The sequence below is a fragment of the Strongyloides ratti genome, assembly GCF_001040885.1.
Source record: "Strongyloides ratti genome assembly S_ratti_ED321, chromosome : 1".
NCBI lineage: Eukaryota > Metazoa > Nematoda > Chromadorea > Rhabditida > Strongyloididae > Strongyloides > Strongyloides ratti.
Window position 1 is genome coordinate 1884389 of NC_037307.1, and position 22651 is coordinate 1907039.

The 22651-nt window shown below is 23.3% G+C and overlaps 8 protein-coding genes across 8 annotated transcripts; 6 read left to right on the forward strand and 2 right to left on the reverse strand.

Moving 5' to 3' along the window:
• Positions 1 to 443: 443 nt before the first annotated feature.
• On the forward strand, positions 444 to 4424 carry SRAE_1000059000 (Potassium voltage-gated channel subfamily H member 5; the record flags this gene model as incomplete). Its single annotated transcript, XM_024647442.1, has 6 exons — positions 444 to 522; positions 575 to 692; positions 960 to 1072; positions 1125 to 2368; positions 2839 to 3843; positions 3894 to 4424. 6 exons carry the CDS (start codon positions 444 to 446, stop codon positions 4422 to 4424), a joined length of 3090 nt encoding a protein of 1029 aa, XP_024501519.1.
• Positions 4425 to 4614: 190 nt separating this feature from the next.
• On the reverse strand, positions 4615 to 5901 carry SRAE_1000059100 (ADP-ribosylation factor-like 2-binding protein, domain-containing protein; the record flags this gene model as incomplete). The annotated part of the gene is made up of 3 exons (XM_024647443.1): positions 4615 to 5257; positions 5310 to 5709; positions 5757 to 5901. 3 exons carry the CDS (start codon positions 5899 to 5901, stop codon positions 4615 to 4617), a joined length of 1188 nt encoding a protein of 395 aa, XP_024501520.1.
• Positions 5902 to 8186: 2285 nt separating this feature from the next.
• SRAE_1000059200 (Hepatocyte growth factor-regulated tyrosine kinase substrate) lies at positions 8187 to 9456 on the reverse strand (the record flags this gene model as incomplete). Its single annotated transcript, XM_024647444.1, has 3 exons — positions 8187 to 8192; positions 8246 to 9121; positions 9205 to 9456. 3 exons carry the CDS (start codon positions 9454 to 9456, stop codon positions 8187 to 8189), a joined length of 1134 nt encoding a protein of 377 aa, XP_024501521.1.
• Positions 9457 to 9852: 396 nt separating this feature from the next.
• Positions 9853 to 10793, forward strand: SRAE_1000059300 (39S ribosomal protein L28, mitochondrial; the record flags this gene model as incomplete). The annotated part of the gene is made up of 2 exons (XM_024647445.1): positions 9853 to 10089; positions 10143 to 10793. 2 exons carry the CDS (start codon positions 9853 to 9855, stop codon positions 10791 to 10793), a joined length of 888 nt encoding a protein of 295 aa, XP_024501522.1.
• Positions 10794 to 10922: 129 nt separating this feature from the next.
• SRAE_1000059400 (Yip1 domain-containing protein) lies at positions 10923 to 11692 on the forward strand (the record flags this gene model as incomplete). The annotated part of the gene is made up of 2 exons (XM_024647446.1): positions 10923 to 10946; positions 10991 to 11692. 2 exons carry the CDS (start codon positions 10923 to 10925, stop codon positions 11690 to 11692), a joined length of 726 nt encoding a protein of 241 aa, XP_024501523.1.
• Positions 11693 to 11915: 223 nt separating this feature from the next.
• SRAE_1000059500 (PIH1 family-containing protein) lies at positions 11916 to 14067 on the forward strand (the record flags this gene model as incomplete). Its single annotated transcript, XM_024647447.1, has 3 exons — positions 11916 to 12806; positions 13041 to 13241; positions 13279 to 14067. 3 exons carry the CDS (start codon positions 11916 to 11918, stop codon positions 14065 to 14067), a joined length of 1881 nt encoding a protein of 626 aa, XP_024501524.1.
• A 308-nt stretch (positions 14068 to 14375) lies between these two features.
• On the forward strand, positions 14376 to 17731 carry SRAE_1000059600 (Ground-like domain-containing protein; the record flags this gene model as incomplete). The annotated part of the gene is made up of 4 exons (XM_024647448.1): positions 14376 to 14447; positions 14500 to 14675; positions 14776 to 17117; positions 17160 to 17731. The coding sequence occupies 4 exons, from the start codon at positions 14376 to 14378 to the stop codon at positions 17729 to 17731; spliced, it is 3162 nt and encodes a 1053-aa protein (XP_024501525.1).
• A 3463-nt stretch (positions 17732 to 21194) lies between these two features.
• Positions 21195 to 22649, forward strand: SRAE_1000059700 (Phosphate-regulating neutral endopeptidase; the record flags this gene model as incomplete). Its single annotated transcript, XM_024647449.1, has 2 exons — positions 21195 to 21435; positions 21475 to 22649. 2 exons carry the CDS (start codon positions 21195 to 21197, stop codon positions 22647 to 22649), a joined length of 1416 nt encoding a protein of 471 aa, XP_024501526.1.
• Positions 22650 to 22651: the final 2 nt, after the last annotated feature.

The window sequence follows — 22651 nt, forward strand, 5'->3', positions numbered from 1 at the left end:
AAACTGAATGGTGTGAAAAAATTTTCTATATATTATTATTTTTTGTATTTATTACTTTCTATGAAAAAAGAAGATAAAGGAATATTATTATTATATATCTTTATTGGAGTCTCTCTGTGATACAGAGAGAGTTTCTTAAGATACACATATTTATATCTTGTATACTAGGACAAAAAAAAATATATAATATTATATATATTTAAAAATATATTATATATTCTGTAGAAAAAAAAATAAATTATTAAAAAAAAGTATATCTGGTGAATAAAAAAAAAATTTATCATTCGATATATCAAAATTTTTAATATTTAATCATTTAAAAATTGGTTAAAGTTTGGGTAAATAAAACAAGGTTATTAAAAAGTAATCAGGAATATAAAAATTATTTTTTTCCTGTTTTTTTTTTCTACCAAAAACAGAACAAAAATAAGATCTCTTAAAAGATGGTTACTGCAAAAAGAGGATTAGTAGCTCCACAAAATACTTTTTTAGAAAATGTCATTAGGCGTTGTAATAATGCTGGTAAGTTTCAATATAATATTTGATTGTTATCATTTATTTATTAAAAATTTAGATAGTACATTTATTCTTGCTAATGCCCAAATTGTTGATTATCCAATAGTTTATTGTAATGATGGTTTTTCAAAAATGATTGGTTATCCTAGAGCAGAAATAATGCAAAAACCTTGTTCGTAAGTCTTCATTTATTTTTTCCTTCATCACAAATTATTTTTTATCTATTGTTGGATTAAAATTATTGTTTACTAAAAGAAGAGATAATTTAATAATTTTTAAAAGTATTTGGTAAATAATATGTTTATATGAGATTATTTAAAGAATATAATACTAGGTTTTTCTTTTGATAATTATATATATATATATATATATTTTATATATATATCCTTATTATATAAAAAGAAAATTAAATTTTTATTTATTTATTTTTTTATTATTTTTAGTTTATCATTTATGTACGGTGACCAGACAGATGAGAATGCTATACAAAAAATTCAGAAGGCTCTTAGTAATACAAAAACAGAACAAACTGAAATTGAACTTGTTAAAAAAAATAGTAAGATTAATAATATTAATAATAATAATAATAATAATAAATTTTTTTTTAGAATCAGTTATATGGTTAATAATTCATATAGCACCAATAAAAGATGATCGTGATCAGGTAGTATTATATTTATGTCAATTTAAAGATATAACACCATTAAAACAACCATTAGGAGATGAAAATAATAAAGGCCTTAGTAGAATTTTACAAATAGCTAGGATAGCAAAATCAAAACAACAATTTAATCAGATAGATACAAAAGATTTACAGAGATCTCATAAATCAATAGCATCAGTATCATCAAATTTTAATCAGGTTATGAATCTTGGAGGTGATATGTTACCTCAATATAGGCAAGAAACACCAAAAACATCACCACATATCATTTTACATTACTCAACATTTAAAACAGTTTGGGATTGGAGTATTTTAGGTTTAACTTTTTATACAGCATTCATGGTGCCATATAATATTGCCTTCAAGACGAGAGATTATCTTAAGGGTCCACCAAAAACAATTGATCATGTTGCGATGATGGATAGTATTGTTGATGTTATATTTTTTGCTGATATATTACTTAATTTTCATACAACATTTGTTGGTCCCGGTGGTGAAGTTGTTATTGATCCTTCTATTATAAGAAGAAATTATTTTAAATCATGGTTTATAATTGATTTATTATCATGTTTACCATATGATATATTTTATATGTTTAAACATGATGATGAAAGAATTGGATCATTATTTAGTGCATTAAAAGTTGTTAGACTTCTTAGGTTAGGAAGAGTTGCCAGAAAATTAGATAATTATTTAGAATATGGTGCAGCAACATTATTATTATTATTATGTGCTTATGTTTTAGTAGCACATTGGATGGCATGTATATGGTATTCTATAGGTGAATATGAAGTTAAACAAAGAATGATTGATGGAGCATATCCAGATAATTGGTTAGTTAAATTAGGAAATGATCTTAAACAACCATTTATCTTTAATATTACGAGGATGGATTATCCAGATCGTGTACAAATATATGGTGGACCAGAAAGAACAACAACATACCTATCATCATTATATTTTACTATGAGTTGTATGTCAACTGTTGGATTTGGTAATATTGCTTCAAACACTGCCAATGAAAAATTATTTAGTATTATTATGATGATAATTTCGGCACTTTTATATGCAGCTATTTTTGGTCATATGACAACTATCATTCAACAAATGACTGCTTCAAGAGTTAGATATCATGAAATGATAAGTAATGTTCGTGAATTTATTAAACTTCAAGAAATACCAAAAGAAGTAAGTTTTTATTACTAATTATATAAAAAAAAGAAAAGTTTAGTTTTTTAAGTTTTAAAAAATTTTTTTTTATAAAAGTAAAAAAAGAATAATAATAAACAAGTATAACTTTGAGATATTAATGAAAAAAAATTTTTTTTTTTTATGTAAACATAAATATCATTTTACTCATGATTTTTAATCTTTAAAAAGATCATATTTTTAATTTGAAAAAAAAATTAATAAGATATTTATTGAAAATAACATTTTTACTTTTATACTGTAATATTATTAACTTATGATGTAATATATATATTTATGTATTAGAAATATTAAATTAAATTTTTATATTTTAAAATATATTAGACAATTAATATTAATTCAATGATATTTACTTATCATAAATATTACTTTATTTTAAATTATATTTTTTATTAGTAATATAAAATTAATTTTTAATAATATTAAATAATATAATTTATTTTTAATAGTTATCAGAAAGAGTTATTGATTATGTAACATCAACATATGCCATGACAAAAGGAATTGATATATCAAAAATACTTGGTTATTGTCCAAAAGATATGAAAGCAGATATATGTGTTCATTTGAATAGAAAAGTTTTTAATGAACATGCCTGTTTTCGCCTTGCATCAGATGGGTGTTTAAGAAGTTTTGCTGTATATCTTGAAACTAATCATGCAGCTCCAGGTGATTTATTATATCATACAGGTGAATCAGTTGATGCATTGTGGTTTGTTGTACAGGGATCATTAGAAGTAATTCAAGATGAGGAGGTTGTTGCTATCCTTGGAAAAGGAGATGTTTTTGGAGATGAATTTTGGAAAACATCACATATTGGACAATCAGCAGCTAATGTTAGAGCATTAACTTATACTGATTTACATATGATAAAAAAAGAATCATTAATGGAAGTATTAAATTTTTATAAATCATTTGCTAATTCATTTGCAAGAAATCTTGTCTTAACATATAATTTAACACATAGATTAAGATTTAGAAAAATGGCTGATGTCCAGAGAGAAAAAGAATTAGATGAAAGAAGAAAACATGAAAAATTAACTTTTCCAGAAGATCATCCTGTTAGAAAATTATTACAAAGAATGAGAGAAAAACATGCTTCTAAAGTATTACCAATAAATTCAGATATTGTTAATAATAGAAGAGATTTAGAAAGAAGTTCACATAAACATAAAGATATTATTAGTAGAGGTAGTAGTTTAAAATCAATATCAATATCTCCAGATGATATAGGATTATGTGGTGGTGTTGGTGGTAATGAAACAAGTAATGAATTTATCTCACGAGCCCCATCACTAGGAGCATTAAGAAAAAGGAGTCCCTTAATGAAAGGTAAGACATTTGATGATGGGTCCTCTGAGTTTAGACCTCTTCATCCAATGACAAGGTTTAAACATCAAACTTCATCTCCTAATGTTTCAGTTCCAAATTTATCTCACGGATATGATTCAGTGGTATGTTAATAATTTTTATTTTTTTTTTAGATAACAAATATTTTTTTAAGGAGGCAATATATAGTATAAAAAATGATGTTCAAAGGATAGATGATCAATTAGGAGATCAAAAAACAAATATAGATAAAATTCAACAACAATTAAATGGTATTGAAAAATTATTAAAACAATTAACATTAACAAGAAATGGTATAGGAACACCATCAACATATGCAATGGGGTCATTTTCAGGATTAGCGGGTGGTGATACCAGTCCATATCATGATAGATCACCAAATAATTGGGCTTTCTTTCCAAGTGATGGTAGTGGTACTCAAATAATTGGAGGCCAACCACAATTAACATTATCACCACAAATACCTCCATTACGTGATTTACAAGGAACATCAGAATCAGTTACTGGTCATCATGGTGGTATTCATACATATAGTATGGATGAAGAAATTCCACCAAATGTTGTTCCACCTTTAATTTATATAGATCAACCAACTCCAAGTACAACATCAACTAGAAATTTAACAACAGCTCCACCATTGAATCGAGATGGTGCCGGTGACAATGATTTAATAAGGAGACGTTAATTATAGATAAAAATATATTATGTTTTTTATTTTTAATTTACTTCATATTCTTTGTTTAGATAATTAATATTATATAAAGTATAAACTTATATATATAAATATATATTATATAATAATACGCCAAATAAATTGAAATAATTTTAATTTTTTTTTTTTGTATATCAATTAATAATGATTATTAGGATTAATTTTATTGGTTTATTATTTCAGTTTTAAGTTTTTCAAAAATTGCTTTTCTTGCCTCAAGAACTTCAATATTTGTTGAACTATTTTTTATTTTACCAGCCATAGCTCTTTTAGCAGCTGAAGCAGTCTTAGGTCTATCAGTAATTTCTTTATCAATTTTATTTAACTTTTCTTCTCTTTCTTTTTTCTTTTTTTGTATTAATTTATCACGTTGATCTTTTAAATATTCTTCACGTTCTTTTATTTTTTCTTCATCAATTCCTTTTGGAGTTTTTAACATATTTCTAAACATATATCTATCAGTTTCAGATTTATTTTCTAATTTTATTTCAGGTGTTATTTGTTTTGGTTTTTGGTCACCAGACACTTTATTATTACCAGGTTGTTTTTTTTCTTTCCCTGAATCAGTTCTTTTCAAATTTTCAGATACACTTTTAGTTTTCTTTTTTCCATTAATATTATTATTTTCAATTTTTTTTTCCTCAAGGGATAAATTTTTTACCATTGTTTGTTCCTCATTTTTAAAATTATTTTCAATTCCAACAGCTTTAAATTGATATTCAAGACTTGCTTTAATAGCAGCCTCAATTTGCTTCTCAAATTCGGTCCTTAATTGTTGTTCTTTTTCAAATTCTTCTCTACTTTTTCTAAAAGATATATTTTCAATACATTTGATATTATTAAATATTAATAACTTACTGCATTATTGAAATAAGTATATATCTTTCTGTTTCTGAAGTGTTATTAAATATTTTTCTAACTTCTTCCTCAAAATCTTCATCAATACTTAAAATTGTTGGTAATGAGCCTGCCATCAATTCAAGTATATGAATAGTCTGTAGCTGCATTTCTAAATTTTTTCTCTTCATCATTGATATAAAAACTCCAAAATCTTGAGCTGCAACCACAGGTTCAAGGGTAATTTCTTCCTCCAAAGCTATTGGTACAGTTTTATTTATGGCATCAAGTGATGAGACAAGATCTCTTAATGATATATGAAGATCATCACAAAAAGCTTCTATTAAAACATCAACCATAGTTATGTATTCTTTGTGAATTTGTTTTACTGTATCATTATCAATATCTTTATTATCAAATACTTGAAAAAAAATATTTGCAAATTTATAGAAAAAATAAGTTACTTACATATACTTTGTTGTTCGATGAAAGTATCAATAGGTATTTTCCAGTAACTGCTATTTAAAAAATTTAAAAACTTGCATACTATATCCCTTGAAATAGTATTATTTTTTGCTGCCACAGCTTCTTTTTCTTTGACACGGTTAAACATACCTAGAAAAAATTAATAAAAAAAAATTTATTATTAAAAATAATAATTGATTTAAAAATTAAATAAATAAAAACAAAACTTGGTAGTGAAATGTTTTTTTTTTTTTTTCAAAAAGGTAAAAAACTTGATATATCATTAAATTCCAAGTATAGCATGTAGCAAAACGTTTTGTCACTAAAACTTTTATAAAGTATTTGTATTTTACATCATTAATAAATATTTTACCATAGCAACGAGAAAGGTATTTATTATTATATGCTATTCTTATATTTAGTGATAATAACAAGAAAAAAAAATAGTATTTTTTAGAAGAAGTATATATTTATGATATTTATAGAAAAAAAAAATAGTTTTATATAAAAATTAATTATACTTATTAAAAATTAAAAGTTATTTTATACTTTATAATTTCCTTATTTTTATGTAATAAAAATAGTTTTATTATAAATGAAATTACTAATTTCTAATAATCTGTTTAATTCTGTTATGAGTAATATAAGCTACAGCTGTTATATTTAAGCAGAATTAAAATCAAAGGAAAAGCATAAAAGAAATATATTATAATTATTGTAAAGTTTGTTATTATAGGAAATAAATAGAAAAAAAAATGTATATTAAAATATTTTTAAATATATCCAGATGAAACTGTTTTCAAGAATGAAAACTATAAAATTTTTAAATTGTACAATTATATCAAAACAATTGGTGATAATATTAGACTACTTTTTCGTAATGTTGTTTTAAATAATTTGCTTTAAAAATAAACTACCCAATCTGATAAACTTAATTTAAAATTACTCAGAATTAGTATAGAAAATATACAAACATTTTTGAATCATAAACAATATAGAATTATCAAAAAATAATTTTATATTAAAAGAAAATCATTTAGAAATTATGTGATAAAGTATGAATTTTGTTTCTAAAATATAAAAACATATTTTTATGGTGAAATTATAATGTGTTTATTGAAGTTATTTTAAACAAAGATTATATTTATAATTATTTTAAATATTAAGTACTTTTTTATTTTACTAACAAAAGCTCAAAATAATTAATTTTTAAAGGCTTTTTAAATTTTATTTGAAAAAGTTATGTAAGACATGAATTTAAAATCAAAATTATAATAACTTTTTTAAAGAAAGTTTGAAATTTTTTTTAGCTCTTGTCAAATAGATCTTTCAAATTTTTAAGAATGCATTTTTTTCTAAATAATATATTTTTATAAAAGCATATTATCATTTTATCACTTTCCTTGCATTTATTTGATATTTTTTATTATCGTATAAAAAAATCTTTTTAGAAATCTTATAAGATTGTTTTTAAGATTCGTTTAAAAAAAATTATTTTAGTTTTACTATTCAAAGTATTCCGGAAGTTTAATTTTCTAACTTGTGATAGGTTAACATGTCTTTAATGATACTTTTCTGCCTTGTTATTTTATCAAACCTGGTATCAAGAATGTACTTTTAAAAAATAATAACATTTTCATAGAATTTTTTTGTTTTGAATAATATTTTCTGAAATAAAATGTTTGAACATTTTAGATAATAAATATTAAGGAAAAAAAATAACAATAAAAACAAAATTTATTTATGTATAAAGTTAAAAATAAAATGACAGAATTTAAAAAATTAATTATGTTTCTTAAGAAAACTGTTTAAAATTTTTTTTTACATAACAGTAATGAATATTGAATGTTCAATATTTCATCTAAAAATAGGAGAAAACTTATATCAATATAATGATGAAAAAAGCATATTTTTTAATGTCTACTTTGAAATAAAAGAATAAAATGGGACCAAACAATAACTATCTTATAAAAATATTGTAAGTTATTAGAAAACTGTATATTATAAACTTAATTTGTAACAACATAATAGTTGATAGCATTTTATTCTTTATGCTATTATCAAAAAATCACTCATAAATATATTTATAAAAATTAAACAAATAAAAAACAAATAGAAATTTATTTATAATGTAATCAGCTAAAAGTTGAGTATAGAATTATAATTACAAAATAAGTAATTAAAATTAAAAATCGTAAAAACAATAAAATAGATTTATAATACATTCCGGTTTTTTATATCATTTATCTTTCTAACATACATATCAAGATATCGTTGCAATATATAAGTTTTACTGATGTATAAATTTCTTAATAGTATACAAATTATATAAAAATAGAGACTGTTATAAATATTTATAAAAAAAATAATTTTATCTGTTAATAAATATTTCCATTGTAAGAAACTCCAATATTTAGAAAATAAATCATTTTATCAAGACTGAAATATACCATGTTTATTTAATCAAAGGATATCAAATCATCAACAATTACGGGTTCAGATGGCTTTGAAGAATTTGAACTATTATCAGGAACAGTTCCATGAGTTTGTGGATCAGGATGTTGTTGTTGATGTGGAACATATGGTTGTTGTTGTTGTTGAGTCGTTATTGAAGGATTGTTGTATGGAACTTGCATTTGAGATCCATTTGATTGTTGAGTGCCATACTGATTGTATTGAGTTGGCATTTGTTGATGATGATTATATAGTTGTTGAGGCATGTTACCGTATTGAGAATATTGACTATTATAATATGGAATTTGACCCCCATGTTGAGGTTGTTGAAAATTTTGTTGACCATAGTTTGGTATTCCTTCATTAGATTGAACTTGAGGATAGTGTTGTTGTGGTTTTTGTCCTAAAGGTTGTTGTTGAGAAGGAACAACATTATAAGGTACTTGCTGTCCTGGAATAGGTCCCATTTGAGGATATGGTGGTTGTTGTTGATACAATCCAGGTTGTTGTTGTTGATGAAAACTATTTCTATTACTACCTGAAGTTTCTTGGAAACGTTGTAAAGCAGCTTGTCTATGTTGGTGAACAAATGATTCCTTTTGTTTACGTAACTCAACCAACTTAGAAGTCATACGTTGTTGTCTTCGCATATGTTCAACTTGCCTTTTAGCAGCTTCTTCACGTCTATGTTCATCTCTAAGTGAATTAATAGCTTGTCTAGCTTCATAAATAAGTGAAATTTTATCTTGATGATCCTCGTAATATTCTCTGTCAGCTTCTAATTTATCTTTTCTGTTTAATAGTTCAGTAAGGGATTCAGAAATTTGTAAAAATAATTTTTGTATTGTAGGATCAGCAGTAACTGAACGATTTCTATTTTTTGCAGTCATTAAACGATTAATAAATGCATTAATCTAAAATTGATAAAAATTATTGATGAAATATAATAAATATTCAATAAAAGAAAAATCACATGTCTAAATACGATAAAACTAACCTGATCACGTAAACCAGCAACGAAATCATTAAATTCTTTTCTTTTCTCTTCATCTGAAATTATAGGCCATTTTTTTTCTGTTTCTTCATCAGAAACTTTTCTATCACCAAATTCACTTGTTGAATTATATGAAAATTCACTACATGGAGGAGCTGTTGCATGTGGTATAGTATATTGGTCATTTATTAAATTTCCCAATCCAGGATAAAATACATCTGATGATCCACCTCTGGGTATGTGATTATTATCCATTTGTTATGTTAAAAATAGAAGAAATAAATATAATAATAAACAACAAAGTAGTGATAACGATAGTTGTCTACATTTTTCACTAAACATATCTTTGCAAGATAAAGAAATTGGAGTAATGATTCGGTTGACTGTACAAGAGAATAATGCCAACCGCCACTTCGCTGTTCTGGCCGAGTGGTCTAAGGCGCTGCGTTCAGGTCGCAGTCCTCCTAGGAGGGCGCAGGTTCAAATCCTGCGGACAGCAAAGTTATGTTTTACAATTTGTTTTCATAATGATCTTGAAACGAATTTCTGGTGTACCATTGGTGATATACTCTTTTAAAATGTATTGAAAGAAAGAGATTACGTTGCATTTTAGATTTGTGATTCTTTTTATCTTTATATTGGAAATTTTAGATGTCTCTTTATAAAAATTTAAAAGCTATTACTACCGCTTTACCTAAACCTGTTATCACATGGGATAAAGCTGAAAGAATTAGAAGAAATAAAGAGATCTGGGATGATCCAAAAAGTGTTGTCCATAGATTACCTGAATTTTATAAAAAACGATATTGGGAAGAATTACTTAAAGATAAAAAACCTATACATTATGTGCCACCAAAAGAAAGATATTGTTGGGACGATCATCGTAAGGTAAATTTGTTTAATAGTTATTTTCAAAAAATTTTAATTATGCAAATTTCTAGGTAATTGTTGAAATGGAGAATGTACCAATTGAACCATTATATCCACCAGAAGCTGATCTTGGTATTTGGGGTGGTGAAGGTATTTTAAAAGGATATAGGATGTCAAGGCCTTATACTAAAAAGAAAATACTTCCTCGATATTGGGTACCTCATCTTTGGTTTCCAACTCTTAAAGCTGTTGTTTTGTACTCTGAAATTTTAAATAAACATATGAAAATAACTGTAACAGAAGGAGCTTTAAGACAGATAGACAATTCTTTTGGACTTGATTACTATTTACTTAAAAGTAATGATATAGACCTTTGTAGCAAATTAGCTTTGAAACTTAAAAGAGAAATTTTAATCACTTTAGCCAGAGAAGAATACTATGATAATGATAATGAGAAAAAAGAATATATAAAGGAAAAGTATAAAGAATTTAAAATGCCTTTAGAAGAAGCTGAATGGGTAGGATTAGATCTTAATGAGGCATGTATAAAGTTACAAGATTTGGAAGATTCAACTTGTCCAATGCCATTGAAATATGTTTTTGAATCACAATTAGTTAAAGCTCTTGAGAATAACGAAATTTCTGCAGACATCGAATATGAAAAAAAGCCAAGTAAAAGTTTGTTTGGAGAAAAAATACTTGGTAAATTTATGAAATCATAAGTAGCAAAAATCAATGCTAATATTTAATGATTATTATTAGTTATTTAATAATATTAAAATTTGGTAGATTTTATAGTTATGTTATAGTTTTAATTTGTATATATGTTATCTTTAAAAATTTTTTTTTTAATGGTTTTGGTAATTAACCAGAATGTATATTTTTTTCTAAAATAATTGTTCTATGAGTTTTGTTTTAGATTTTTTTTATTGTCATGGATAATAATTGGTACGATCAATCACAATGGCAAAATTATTCCCAACAAGGAAATGCTTATGATTATAACACTTATTCAAATAATGATAATAATATGTTTGGAGGAAATATGTTTATTCCATCTCAGCCAATGGAACAAAAAAACACCAATTATGATGATATAGAAAATGAACCACCACTTCTTGAAGAACTAGGAATAAATTTCGATCACATAAAACAAAAAACAATGTCTGTATTAAATCCTCGTGGAAGTTCAACGGCTGATGTTATCAATGATCAAGATTTAGCTGGACCTCTAGTTTTCTGTCTTCTTTTTGGTTTTTCATTGTTACTTCATGGAAAAATGCAATTTGGTTTTATCTATGGTATGGGTGGTATAGGAACAATAGGAATGTATCTGTTACTCAATCTTATGGCTGAACCAGATTCAAAAATATCTTTTACTTGTACGGCTTCAGTGCTAGGTTATTGCCTTCTTCCAATGGCTTTGTTATCTCTTGTTGCTGCTGTTTTGACTTTACAAGGAACTATTGGTTATGGAATGTCAGCTGCAGCAGTTATTTGGTGTGCATCACAATCTTCTAAATGGTTTACAATAGCTTTAAATATGCATGAACAAAGATTTCTCGTGGCTTACCCATGTACTTTGTTGTATGGTGTTTTTGCTCTTCTTGCCATATTTTAACATAATAATATTCATTGATTGATGAAATGGAGATTTTTTTTTGTATTTTATTGTTGTGAAATAATGACTAACAATGATAATAGTTACTATTTAAAATTAATTTATTGTATAAATTTCTATTATTTTTTTGTTGTTGTTTACTTTTGAAGCGTTTTGACGTTATGGTATATTTTGTAAAGTGATTTTAAATTGTTGAATTTCTAAATTATTTTGTAGAAGTAGGATGTCAATAAAAATTGCTAGTTCTGAAGAACTTGAAAAAGATAAAGATGTTTATTATATTAAACCGATTGAGGGATACTGTACAAAGTTTAAAGAGTATCATTTTGATGAGGGAACAATTACTGTTGAAGGAATGATTATGAAACGTCAAGAAAATATGAAATTTTTCATCAACATTTGTCATTGTGTGGAGATTCCTCCACCATTAGATGATTATACAGAGGATTTGTTAAGTGAAAAACTTGATACTGGTATGGAAGATGTTAAAATTCCAATGAGTGTTAGTGAAGTTCATTTATGTCATACAAATAAAAATGAGGAAGCTTTAAAAGTTGATGTATTGATAAATTCAAACTTTTATGGAAATCGTGTTGCTGAAAGTCTTTTTATCAGACAATTTATTGTTATTGTTGCTTGTGATTTAATTAATGCAAAACATAAAATTACTCTTGATCCAAGTGAAAGTATAGAATTAAGAAACAAAAAGCACATCGGTGAATTGATGATTCAAAAAGTTAGAAAAACTCCAGCTGAAGCAGGTATCAAAGAAATAAAGGATGAAAAAATTGTTTTATTAGATGATGAAAAGGATGATGAGGGTAATAAAGTTAATTTTGCAGAGTTTGAAAAAATCATTCATGGGAAGGAGGATCTTCCAAATGTAAATATGTTTATCAATCAGGTAACCAGAGAATTGAAGATTAATATAACGGTTGAAGAGAATGTAGAAAAAGAAGAAGACATCATGGTAAAAATGAATAGTGATAGAATAGTTGTAATTGTTCATAAGAAATCAAAAGTTGCTGAGATGTATTCAAGATTTTTGATGAATTATAAATTAGCTAAGCTTAAATTTGATAATGCTTCAAAGCTTTTATCGATCTCAGTTCCGGTGATAATGCCGTTTTAATGTTTTTATATGTATTCTAGTCAGTTGTTATGTGTTAATAAGTTTTGTTAAGTTATATTATTATTAAACATAATTTTCTGGCATTGATTATTTTTAAAACAGATGAAAGAATATATATGTGTGTAGATATTTTATGAATGTTTTAATATGCTCTCACTATCATATTTATTTGTTTTATTATATTTTTTAAATTTTTCTAAAAAATATTGTTGTAAGAGTACAAGATCTATACCAATATTTGGAGAATATTTTAATCCAAATCAAGAAGATGATTTTATGGAATCAAGTGATACAAATTATGAGTTTCTAAAAGATATTAACTCACAACGTGCTATTCATACTATTATTAATAAAAGTTTAAATGAAAGATTAGTTCTTTTGGTATGTGATCGTGTTTGTCATGAAGAAAGAGAAGAGGTATATAATAAATATATTTTATGATGAATATTTCTAGATTCCTAAAATTATACGAGAATTTTCAAAAGATTTTGGTATAAAAAAAACAAATTCTATACATTTTCATTTTTTATTAAAAAAAGAAAAAATTCCTCAATATAATATAGAAAAATTTGTTGGAAATTCATCAATAAGTTTATTATTTTTTATTGGTGAAAAAGCTTATCCATTTAGGGGACAATTAAATTCAAAAAAAGATATTTATCATTTTTTGTTAGAACGTGAACATGTAAATATGACAAAATTAAAAACATATGAAGATTTAGATAAATTTCTTTCATCTATAAATAATGATATGGATCAAAAATTTTATGTATTATATTTAAATTTTAAAAAACATAAAAAATGTGGAGCATATGGAATTAATAGCTTTGAAAATTCAGTAAAAAGTGTAGATTTAAAAGATATAACTCCAATAAAAATGGAAGTTGAACAGACAAAAGAAATATTAGTTATAATTGAAATGAGATTATCACAAATAAAATATAAAAAATGTCCTACACTAATAATAATACATAAAGGAAAATATAAAGAGATTCCATTAATTTTTTCACCTAGAATAATAAGGAAGTTTATAGAATATATTGAAGAAAATTATTATGAAATTGAAGATACATGGACAAAAATAGGTGAACCAATAACTTATATACAATTACAATATTTAGTTGATGAACATAATATTAATGATTTACAATATAATGGAAAATTTGTTACAGCAGCTGTTATTGGTGGATTTGCTATTTTACTTCTTGGATTTTCAATTTTTTGGGCACTTAATGGAGCATAATTAAATAAAAAAATAATGAATGGTATATATTATAATTAAATTGTGTAACCTAATTTTTGATTACTTTCAAGATAACATTTTATAGTTTGATAGAATATTGTATATCTGATTTTCATGTATATTTAACATTTGTTGTTTAGGTTAAAATTATAAATGAAACAATTAAATTTTAATGAAATGTTTACATCCTAGTTTATTTATATACTTATATAGGCCATGTGTTTAAATTATGTACTTCTATTTTCATTTAATTATTCAAATATGAAGAAATTTTTGTGTTATTTATATTATTATATTTTGTAAATTATATGCCTATTGATATGAAGTATTTCTTTACTATAATTATTTATACAAATATTCTTGCGCTTTCTTATACACAGGTATTAGTAAAACATTAAAAGATATTTAATTATATAAATTTAATTGGTTTAGAAAGTTGTTAACAAAAGAGAGGCGATTGTTATTAGTTTAAGAGAAAATCAAGAAAATAAGAATTTAAATAAAATTTGGATTCCAGGAAAAGTTGGTCCAGGATATGGGTCACCTTCACTTATTCTAAGTAGAGATGATGAAACTGAAAGTATATATAATAGTATAAATTTGAAAAAGTAAGTTTATTGAAATAAAGTTAAAAGTTATATAATTAAAAATGAAAACATACCTTAATTAGGTGTTGAAAATAAAAGTTATAAAGTATAATAATTTTAGTGTAATAAATAAAAAAGAAACTGAAAAATTGAAAAATAAAAATCAATTAATTGATAGTAATTTTCCGTTGCCTTCATATACTATTGATAAAGAACTATATAAAAGTAGTAATGAAGATAATAAAAATGATTTTCCAATGCCTTCTTATACTATTAATAAAAATAGTAGTGAAGATAACAAAAATGATTTTCCAATACCTTCTTATACTATTGATAAAAATTCATACAAAAGTAATATTGAAGATGACAAAAATGATTTTCCAATGCCTTCATTAAATATAAGTAATAAATTAAACAAAAGTAATAGTAAGAATGACGATGATTTTTCATCATATGTAGCTAAAGTTGTTTCACCAGTCAAAACAACAAAGAAACCAAAAAACAAGAATTCAAAAAAGCAAAAAACAACAACTACGATGAATCCTAATACCGTTTTTCCAGTTAAAGCAATGACATATGATCCGGAAATAAATGAAGCAATATATCCACCTAGAATTGATGATAAAATTATAGATAAAACATATTATCAAGTACCAGATAATCGTACTTTAATTAAAAAACCAAACTATAAAGAAGAAACTACAATTTATCAAACAAATAAAAATATGAATAAAAATACATCATCTAAAAAAGTACCACTCAATAGTAGTAATAAGGTAAGTAACTATGATTATGAAAATTCTGAAAAAGAATATATTGTAAAAGAGGATGAATCACCTACTGAAAATTTATCAGAAAAAAACGGTATAAATCAATTAAATTTAAGAGAAAATACAAAATCTGTATCAATAAAAAATAATGAAAATAATTTGGATGTTGTAAATAAAATGAATCAACGCAAAAATAATACTTTAATAGAAATTTCACCATCAGAAAATATAAATGAATCTGATGAATATCAAGAGCCTGTTTTAAATAATGAAACAAATTATATACCAAGCTTAAATAATTTGTATGATAAAAATGTTAGTGGAAAAAAAGTTGAAAAAAAATCTAGGAGAAATAAAAAATTACCATTATCCAAATATGAAGATGTTAAGGAAATCAAGTATGAATCAACTTTTGAAGATAAAACAGAAAATGTTCCATCTGAATTCAATGATTACTCTCAAAATATAAATACTAAAGAAATTGGAAAACAACCTAAAGCAACTGAAAAAACACCATCATCCAAATATGAAGTCAGTCAAGAGAAAAATTATGAATCTACTTCTGAAGACAAATCAAATAAAACACCTGAATTCAATGAATATAATCAAAATATTGATATTAAACAAATTGGAAAACAATCTAAGACAACTAAAAAAATACCATCATCTAAATATGAAGTTAATCAGGAGACAAACTATGAATCAACTTCTGAGGACAAAACAAGTAAAACATCTGAATTTAATGAGTATAATCAAAATACTAGTAGTAAACCAATTGGAAAACAGTCTAAGGTAACTGAAAAAATACCATCATCTAAATATGAAGTTAGTCAGGTGACAAATTATGAATCAACTTCTGAGGACGAAACAAGTAAAACACCTGAATTCAATGAATATAATCAAATTACTGATAATAAAAAAATTGGAAAACAGTCTAAGGTAACTGGAAAAATACCATCATCTAAATATGAAGTCAGTCAGAAGACAAATTATGAATCTACTTCTGAAGATAAATCAAATAAAACACCTGAATTCAATGAATATAATCAAAACACTGATATTAAAAAAATTGAAAAACAATCTAAGACAACTAAAAAAATACCATCATCTAAGTATGATGTTGAAAAAGAGATTAATTATGAAACTATTTCGGAAAGTAAAACAAATTTTCTATTGACAACAGAAAAGGCATACATTCCAGTTGTAAAAAGTAAAAAAGTACCAGGTCAATTGTATAATAAAATGCAAAAAGTACAACCATCAAATAAACAATCAGAATATGATAAATATGACGACAATGACTACAATACTCAAGGAAGTATTATTTTACAAACCACAACAAAATCTTATGAAGATAAAAAAGAAGCATACGGTGAAGAAGAAAAATTAATTCCAAAAGAAAAACCAGAAGAAGAAACTTACGAAAGTAGGATATATAATTTAATATCTGAAAATGATTACAAAATAGTTGATAGTAACCAAGATTCTAATGACAAGGATGACTATTATTCAGAAATTGATTTATATAAAATAAAGGATCAATCATCAACAGTTTCATATGGTATAGGGGATAAGTTTAATAAAGATGGATATACTACTTCTGAAGAAAAGTTAAGTACGTCTAGAGAAGAAGAGGCTTACAGTACGACTATAAAATTACCTGAGTTGATTACACCTTTTCATAGAATTGATAGTAAGTTTAATAATTAAAATAAATATAAAAAACTTTTTGTAGGATTATCAACAACACCAAGACCCACAATAAGACCAGTTCTTATTGAAGTAAAAGATAAACCAACAAAAGCACCATTTATTATAGATGAATCTTCTTTAATTGAACCAACTACAATTAAATGGAATAAAGATCAGAAAGAAAAAAGTAAAAGTCTTCAAATAACTATAACATCTATCATAAATACAAATGGTACATTTCTTCCAATATCAAAAGAAGGTGAAGAATTTACAAATCAAAATATAGATGGTCAATTTGAATTTAAACAAGAAAATTGCTATTCAACAACCAGAAGTCTATTGTGTTGTAACAGAAAACTTGATGAATTAATTGAAGATGTTTTTAAAAAAATTTTTAAATCTAAAGTTCATCCATGCAATTTTAGAGTTATGGCAAGAATGTTAAGTAAAAGATTAGAAGGAGATTTTGAAACTCCTTTTGAAATTATTGTTGGACCTTCTAACTTTGCCTCTAAATCAAACTTTAGAAATGATCTTTTTTGTAAAAAGATTATTAATGATATATATGTTTTGGCTTATGGTACCCCTGCCGATTATCCAATTTTACATATCTAATTTAGTTATCACTTTTTTGTTTGATACCTTTACTATAATTAATAACTTTAATTTCTTTTTTGATAATAGAGTATTTAAAAAATAATAAAAAAAAATTAAAACAAAAAGATTAATTTTATTATTTTTAAAGATTTATGGAATAAGTATAGTTGTATTTTTAATTTAAAAAAATAGTTTTATTTAGTATACAAATTTGAAAAAAACTTGTAAATTAAGTTTATTATTAATAAACTTTAAATTAAATTTATTTAGAATTTTAAATATAAGAAAATGACTTAAAGTTGGGATGATAATTTTTTTTAACATTTAATAAATTGCACCATTAAATTTATTGTTTTTAATCTATATATGCAAGAAAAACATTTTATTTTTCATATTTTTAAAAAATAAGTTTTAACAATAGGTAAAAAAAAATTAAATTTAAATAATTTTTTAATGTCGTTAAAAATATTTATAAAATTTATATTTAATCTAATTCCATGCTAGTTAAATATGATAAATAGATTTCTTCCAAAAAAAATATAAAGGAAATTAAAAATTTGTTATCAGTAATTATATTGAAATTAAATTAGTTTTTTTAATTTCTAATAGTTTTATACTACTATGTTTTTAAAAGTTTGTTTTGGAAAATCATTACCAAAATTATCATGCTCAATTCACTATAATTTATTTCATAAACCATGTAAAGATTTTCATGAATTTGCCTGCGGAAAGTGGTATTAATCTTTAAAACATATTAATGAGTTTTCTTATGAAACACCAAATTTTTTATCTATACATAACTTTAATGAATTTAAAAAAAATAATAAAATAAGATTGTTATAAACTAGCTTCTTATTTTTAGAATTATTAAGAAGAGACTATGATAGAAAATCGAAAACATTAAAAAAAATAAAATGAGTGAGAAATGTAAATTACTTGAAGAGAAAGAAAGAAGAAATTGTTCGAGGATTATTAAAAATTTTGGATTCTATGCTCATTCATTATATTTTATGATACAATTTGATGATCATTATCTCATTGATTACGTTTATAATCTAATTGAAAAAATATTTAATCTTAATAAAGAAATATTATTTGAAAAAATTATACCAATTAAAACAAGTATTATGAATAGTGAGACTAGAAAAGATTTTATCAAAAAAATAAAAAATATGAAATTTTATAGAGGAAGTTAACAACGCTTAAAAGATATTGATATGATGAAAGAATGTTATAAATTTTTTGAATCTCTTAATAATAACACTGTAAATAAAATGTTTAATGATATAAATAGATATAGTTGTATGATACTATGAGATTATCCCAAAAAAGATAAATGTGTTAATTTTATAAAAAAAATAATAAATGGTAAAGTTAAAATTAACAAATTAATTTACTTTAATGCTTCTTATAATCACAAAATAAATAGATTTTATCCAAATCTCTTCAATACGGATGTATATGTTTTGTTATTGTACAAGAAGTTATAAAAGTTTTAGATAAAATGCTTAGAATGTATATTTTTAAAAAGATATAAATATCAAAAAAATTGTTTTAATAAACAATTAATAAAAAAGTTTAAAGAAGGTGAATTGTAAGAAAATAAGCAAAAGTATTTATAAAAATGAACTTGTTGCTAATAGTCAAAGCATTAAAGTTACTTATTTAGGATATAATCAATATTTTCAATATAATAAAATAAAAGACAAAGGAAAAATTACTGGATTTGATAATTTTACCAGTCAACAATTATTTTTCCTTGGGTATGGTAGATCTTATTGCCAACATGAAAATGATTTCATTAAAACAACAATTATTACACCAAGAAAGAATCCTTATCTAGCGAAAAGTTTTCTGTTGACTTCAAGTAATTATGAATCATTTTCCAATACTTGCAGATACGATTTTCGAACACCAATGAATCCAAAAGAAAAAAGTAGTATTTAGCAAATGTAAATTATTATCATTTTTAATATTTTTATATATAATCAAAAATTTATTCATTAAAAGTATTTTCAAGTAAAAATTTTTACTTATTGTTGATAGTAGTTTTATAAATTTTATAATTTTATGGTTAAGTATAAAAATTAAATATCACTACTATATACATTTTTAAGTACAATGAAATTTAGTATTGTTAATTTATTTTCAAACTATCATTTACATAAAGATGTTGAATATAAAAAATATTATTGCTTATTTGGAGAATATCATATTTATATTAATTGTTACTTCAAAGTAATAAAATTTCTAAAAATATAAAAGTTAATCAATTTTAAAAAAAAAGTACACAAAAAACTATAATCTCATTAAAATTTTTTGCTCTTTTTTTGTGCTTCTAAACAATTTTTCAATATTTAATTATTTATTTTAAATAGTTTAGATAAAGTTGTGAATTTTTATTATTCATAGAATAAACTACAATACAACTATAATATAATTAAATAGCATAAATGTAAACATGCAATTTAATATATTTAGAAATTCAACCTGAAAAATTAAATTATAATGTTAAGGAAAGGTCAATCATATAAATAAATAAAAGTTTATTTTTTACTAATAGTTTAAAAGTTATTACCACACTTATTTTTGCAAGAATTTACAACTTTTAATATTTAAAAATACATTTGAATTATTAAAAATTTCTATTTTTTAAATAAAAAAAAGTAAATATATTAAACTTATTAAATGAGTAATACATTTTTTCATGATTCAATTTGAAAAAATGTTAAAGAAGAGAAGAATAAACTTTTAAATTAATATTATTTATAAAAATGTTTTTGAATATTTTTATTTCTAAACATTTTTATAAATTTTGAAATGTGGCAATTATCAATAATCTGTGTCTGAGAAGTATTAATAGAAAATCAAAATTCTTTACAGTTACAGATTCTATTTTATAAAATGATAATAAGTTGAAAAATATTATATGTACAAAACATTTTCAAAAAGAAAAGTTGCTAATAATATAGTGAAAAAAAACAATATAATAGGTAGACTAACTTAATATACAATTATAAACTAATTTATGAAACGGATATAATTAAGTATTGCTGATAATTATAGTATAAAATTTGTTCATTGAATTTTTTTATAAAAATAAAGTCCAATTCTTTTGTCTATTTCAAAATTATTGCCAACTTATAAACAATTTTCTAAAATTTCTAAATGAAAAGTTGGTATAAAAATGAATCCAAAATGACATATGTGTAATTTGATAATAAAAAAAACAAACCTATCTGCTTACTTATCTTATAAATATAAAAATCCAAGATAAATAATTTATAAAACTAAAAATAACATTTTGTTCGTTTTAAAAATAATATATTAAAAAAATTAAAATTGTTTAATGTTATTTAAAATTGATAATAAAAAAATATTTATTAAAGTCCATGGAATTTATTTTCCATGATTCACCTTTTGAAAACATTTGTATAAAGAAGGCAAAAAAAAAACATTGTTATCAGTTAAAAAATAAAAAATGAATCGCATTTTTATTTTTTTTTATATTTTTATATTTTTAAATACTAATATTTGTTATGGTAAAGATAATAAAAAAAACAAAGTTGATTTGAAAGCAACTTCTAAATCTCTTTCAAAATATGTTGATAAAAAAAAAGATCCTTGTAATAATTTTTATGATTTTGCCTGTGGAAATATGATTAAAATGAAAAAATCAAAAAATGAAAGTGAAACCAATGCTTTTAGTCTTTTTATAGCTGGTAATAAAATTATAAATTTTTAACAAAAATATTTTTTAGATTTATTTGATGAAAAATATTACAATGGTTCAGCGGTATTAAAGAAATTATCAATGATGTATAATAAATGTTTATTACTTATGGATGAGGATTCTTTAACAAATTGTATCATGACTGTAGATGATTTTGGATTATATGCATATGTTACATTTTTTATAAATCATATTGAAAGCAAAAAACAATTTGAAAAACATTATGATTTTGTTAAAAAAATGATTGATAATATTATAAGTGTATTCAAAGAATTAATCGAAAAAAAAGATTTTCTTGATAATAAAACAAAAAAGAATTATTTAAAAAAAATTGAAAGTATGAAATTGTATAAAAAACACCATGAAAATTTAAAAGATATAACATTAATGGAAGAATGTTATAAACATTTTAAATTTACATCAAAAGATAATGCAGATACAATGATTAAAAATATGCATAAATATGCTAATTCTTTTCCAAAAAAAGATAAAGTTTTAAGAAGGAAATGTATTGATCATGTTATAGGAAAGATAGATGAAGGTCTTCCTATCTTATTATTGACAACTGAAAATGCTTTTTATGATTCTAGAAAAAATAGATACACAATTAATCCAATGATATTTAAAGATCCTTACTTTGATAGTCGTTTTCCTATATCACTTAATTATGGATCTCTTGGTTTTGTAATTGGACATGAATTAATTCATGCACTTGATTATATTAATATAAATATTGATCATGAAGGAAGATTTAATCCAAACATGACAAGTTGGCAATCATTGAAAAAATATAAAGATAGGGGAAATTGTTTTGTAAAACAATATGGTTATGAACATAAAGATATTGATAAATTAGATTTTGAGGAAATGTTTACATTAAAAGAAGATATTGCTGATAATGGTGGTATCAAACTTGCTCATAAAGCTTATAAAAAACATATTGAAAAAAAGAAAGAAGATAAACTTAAAATTCCAGGTTTTGAAAAATATACAGGAGAACAATTATTTTTCATTAATTATGCCAGATTTTTCTGTAACAGTTATAGAAAAAATGGTAATATTAAAAATTCTAAAAGTAAAGTACATAATTCGGATTTTAAACGAATTCAAAATACTTTAGGAAACTATGAACCATTTGCAAAAGCTTTTAAATGTAAGAAAGAGAGTAAGATGGTGATAAATAAAAAATGTGAATTATGGTAAAA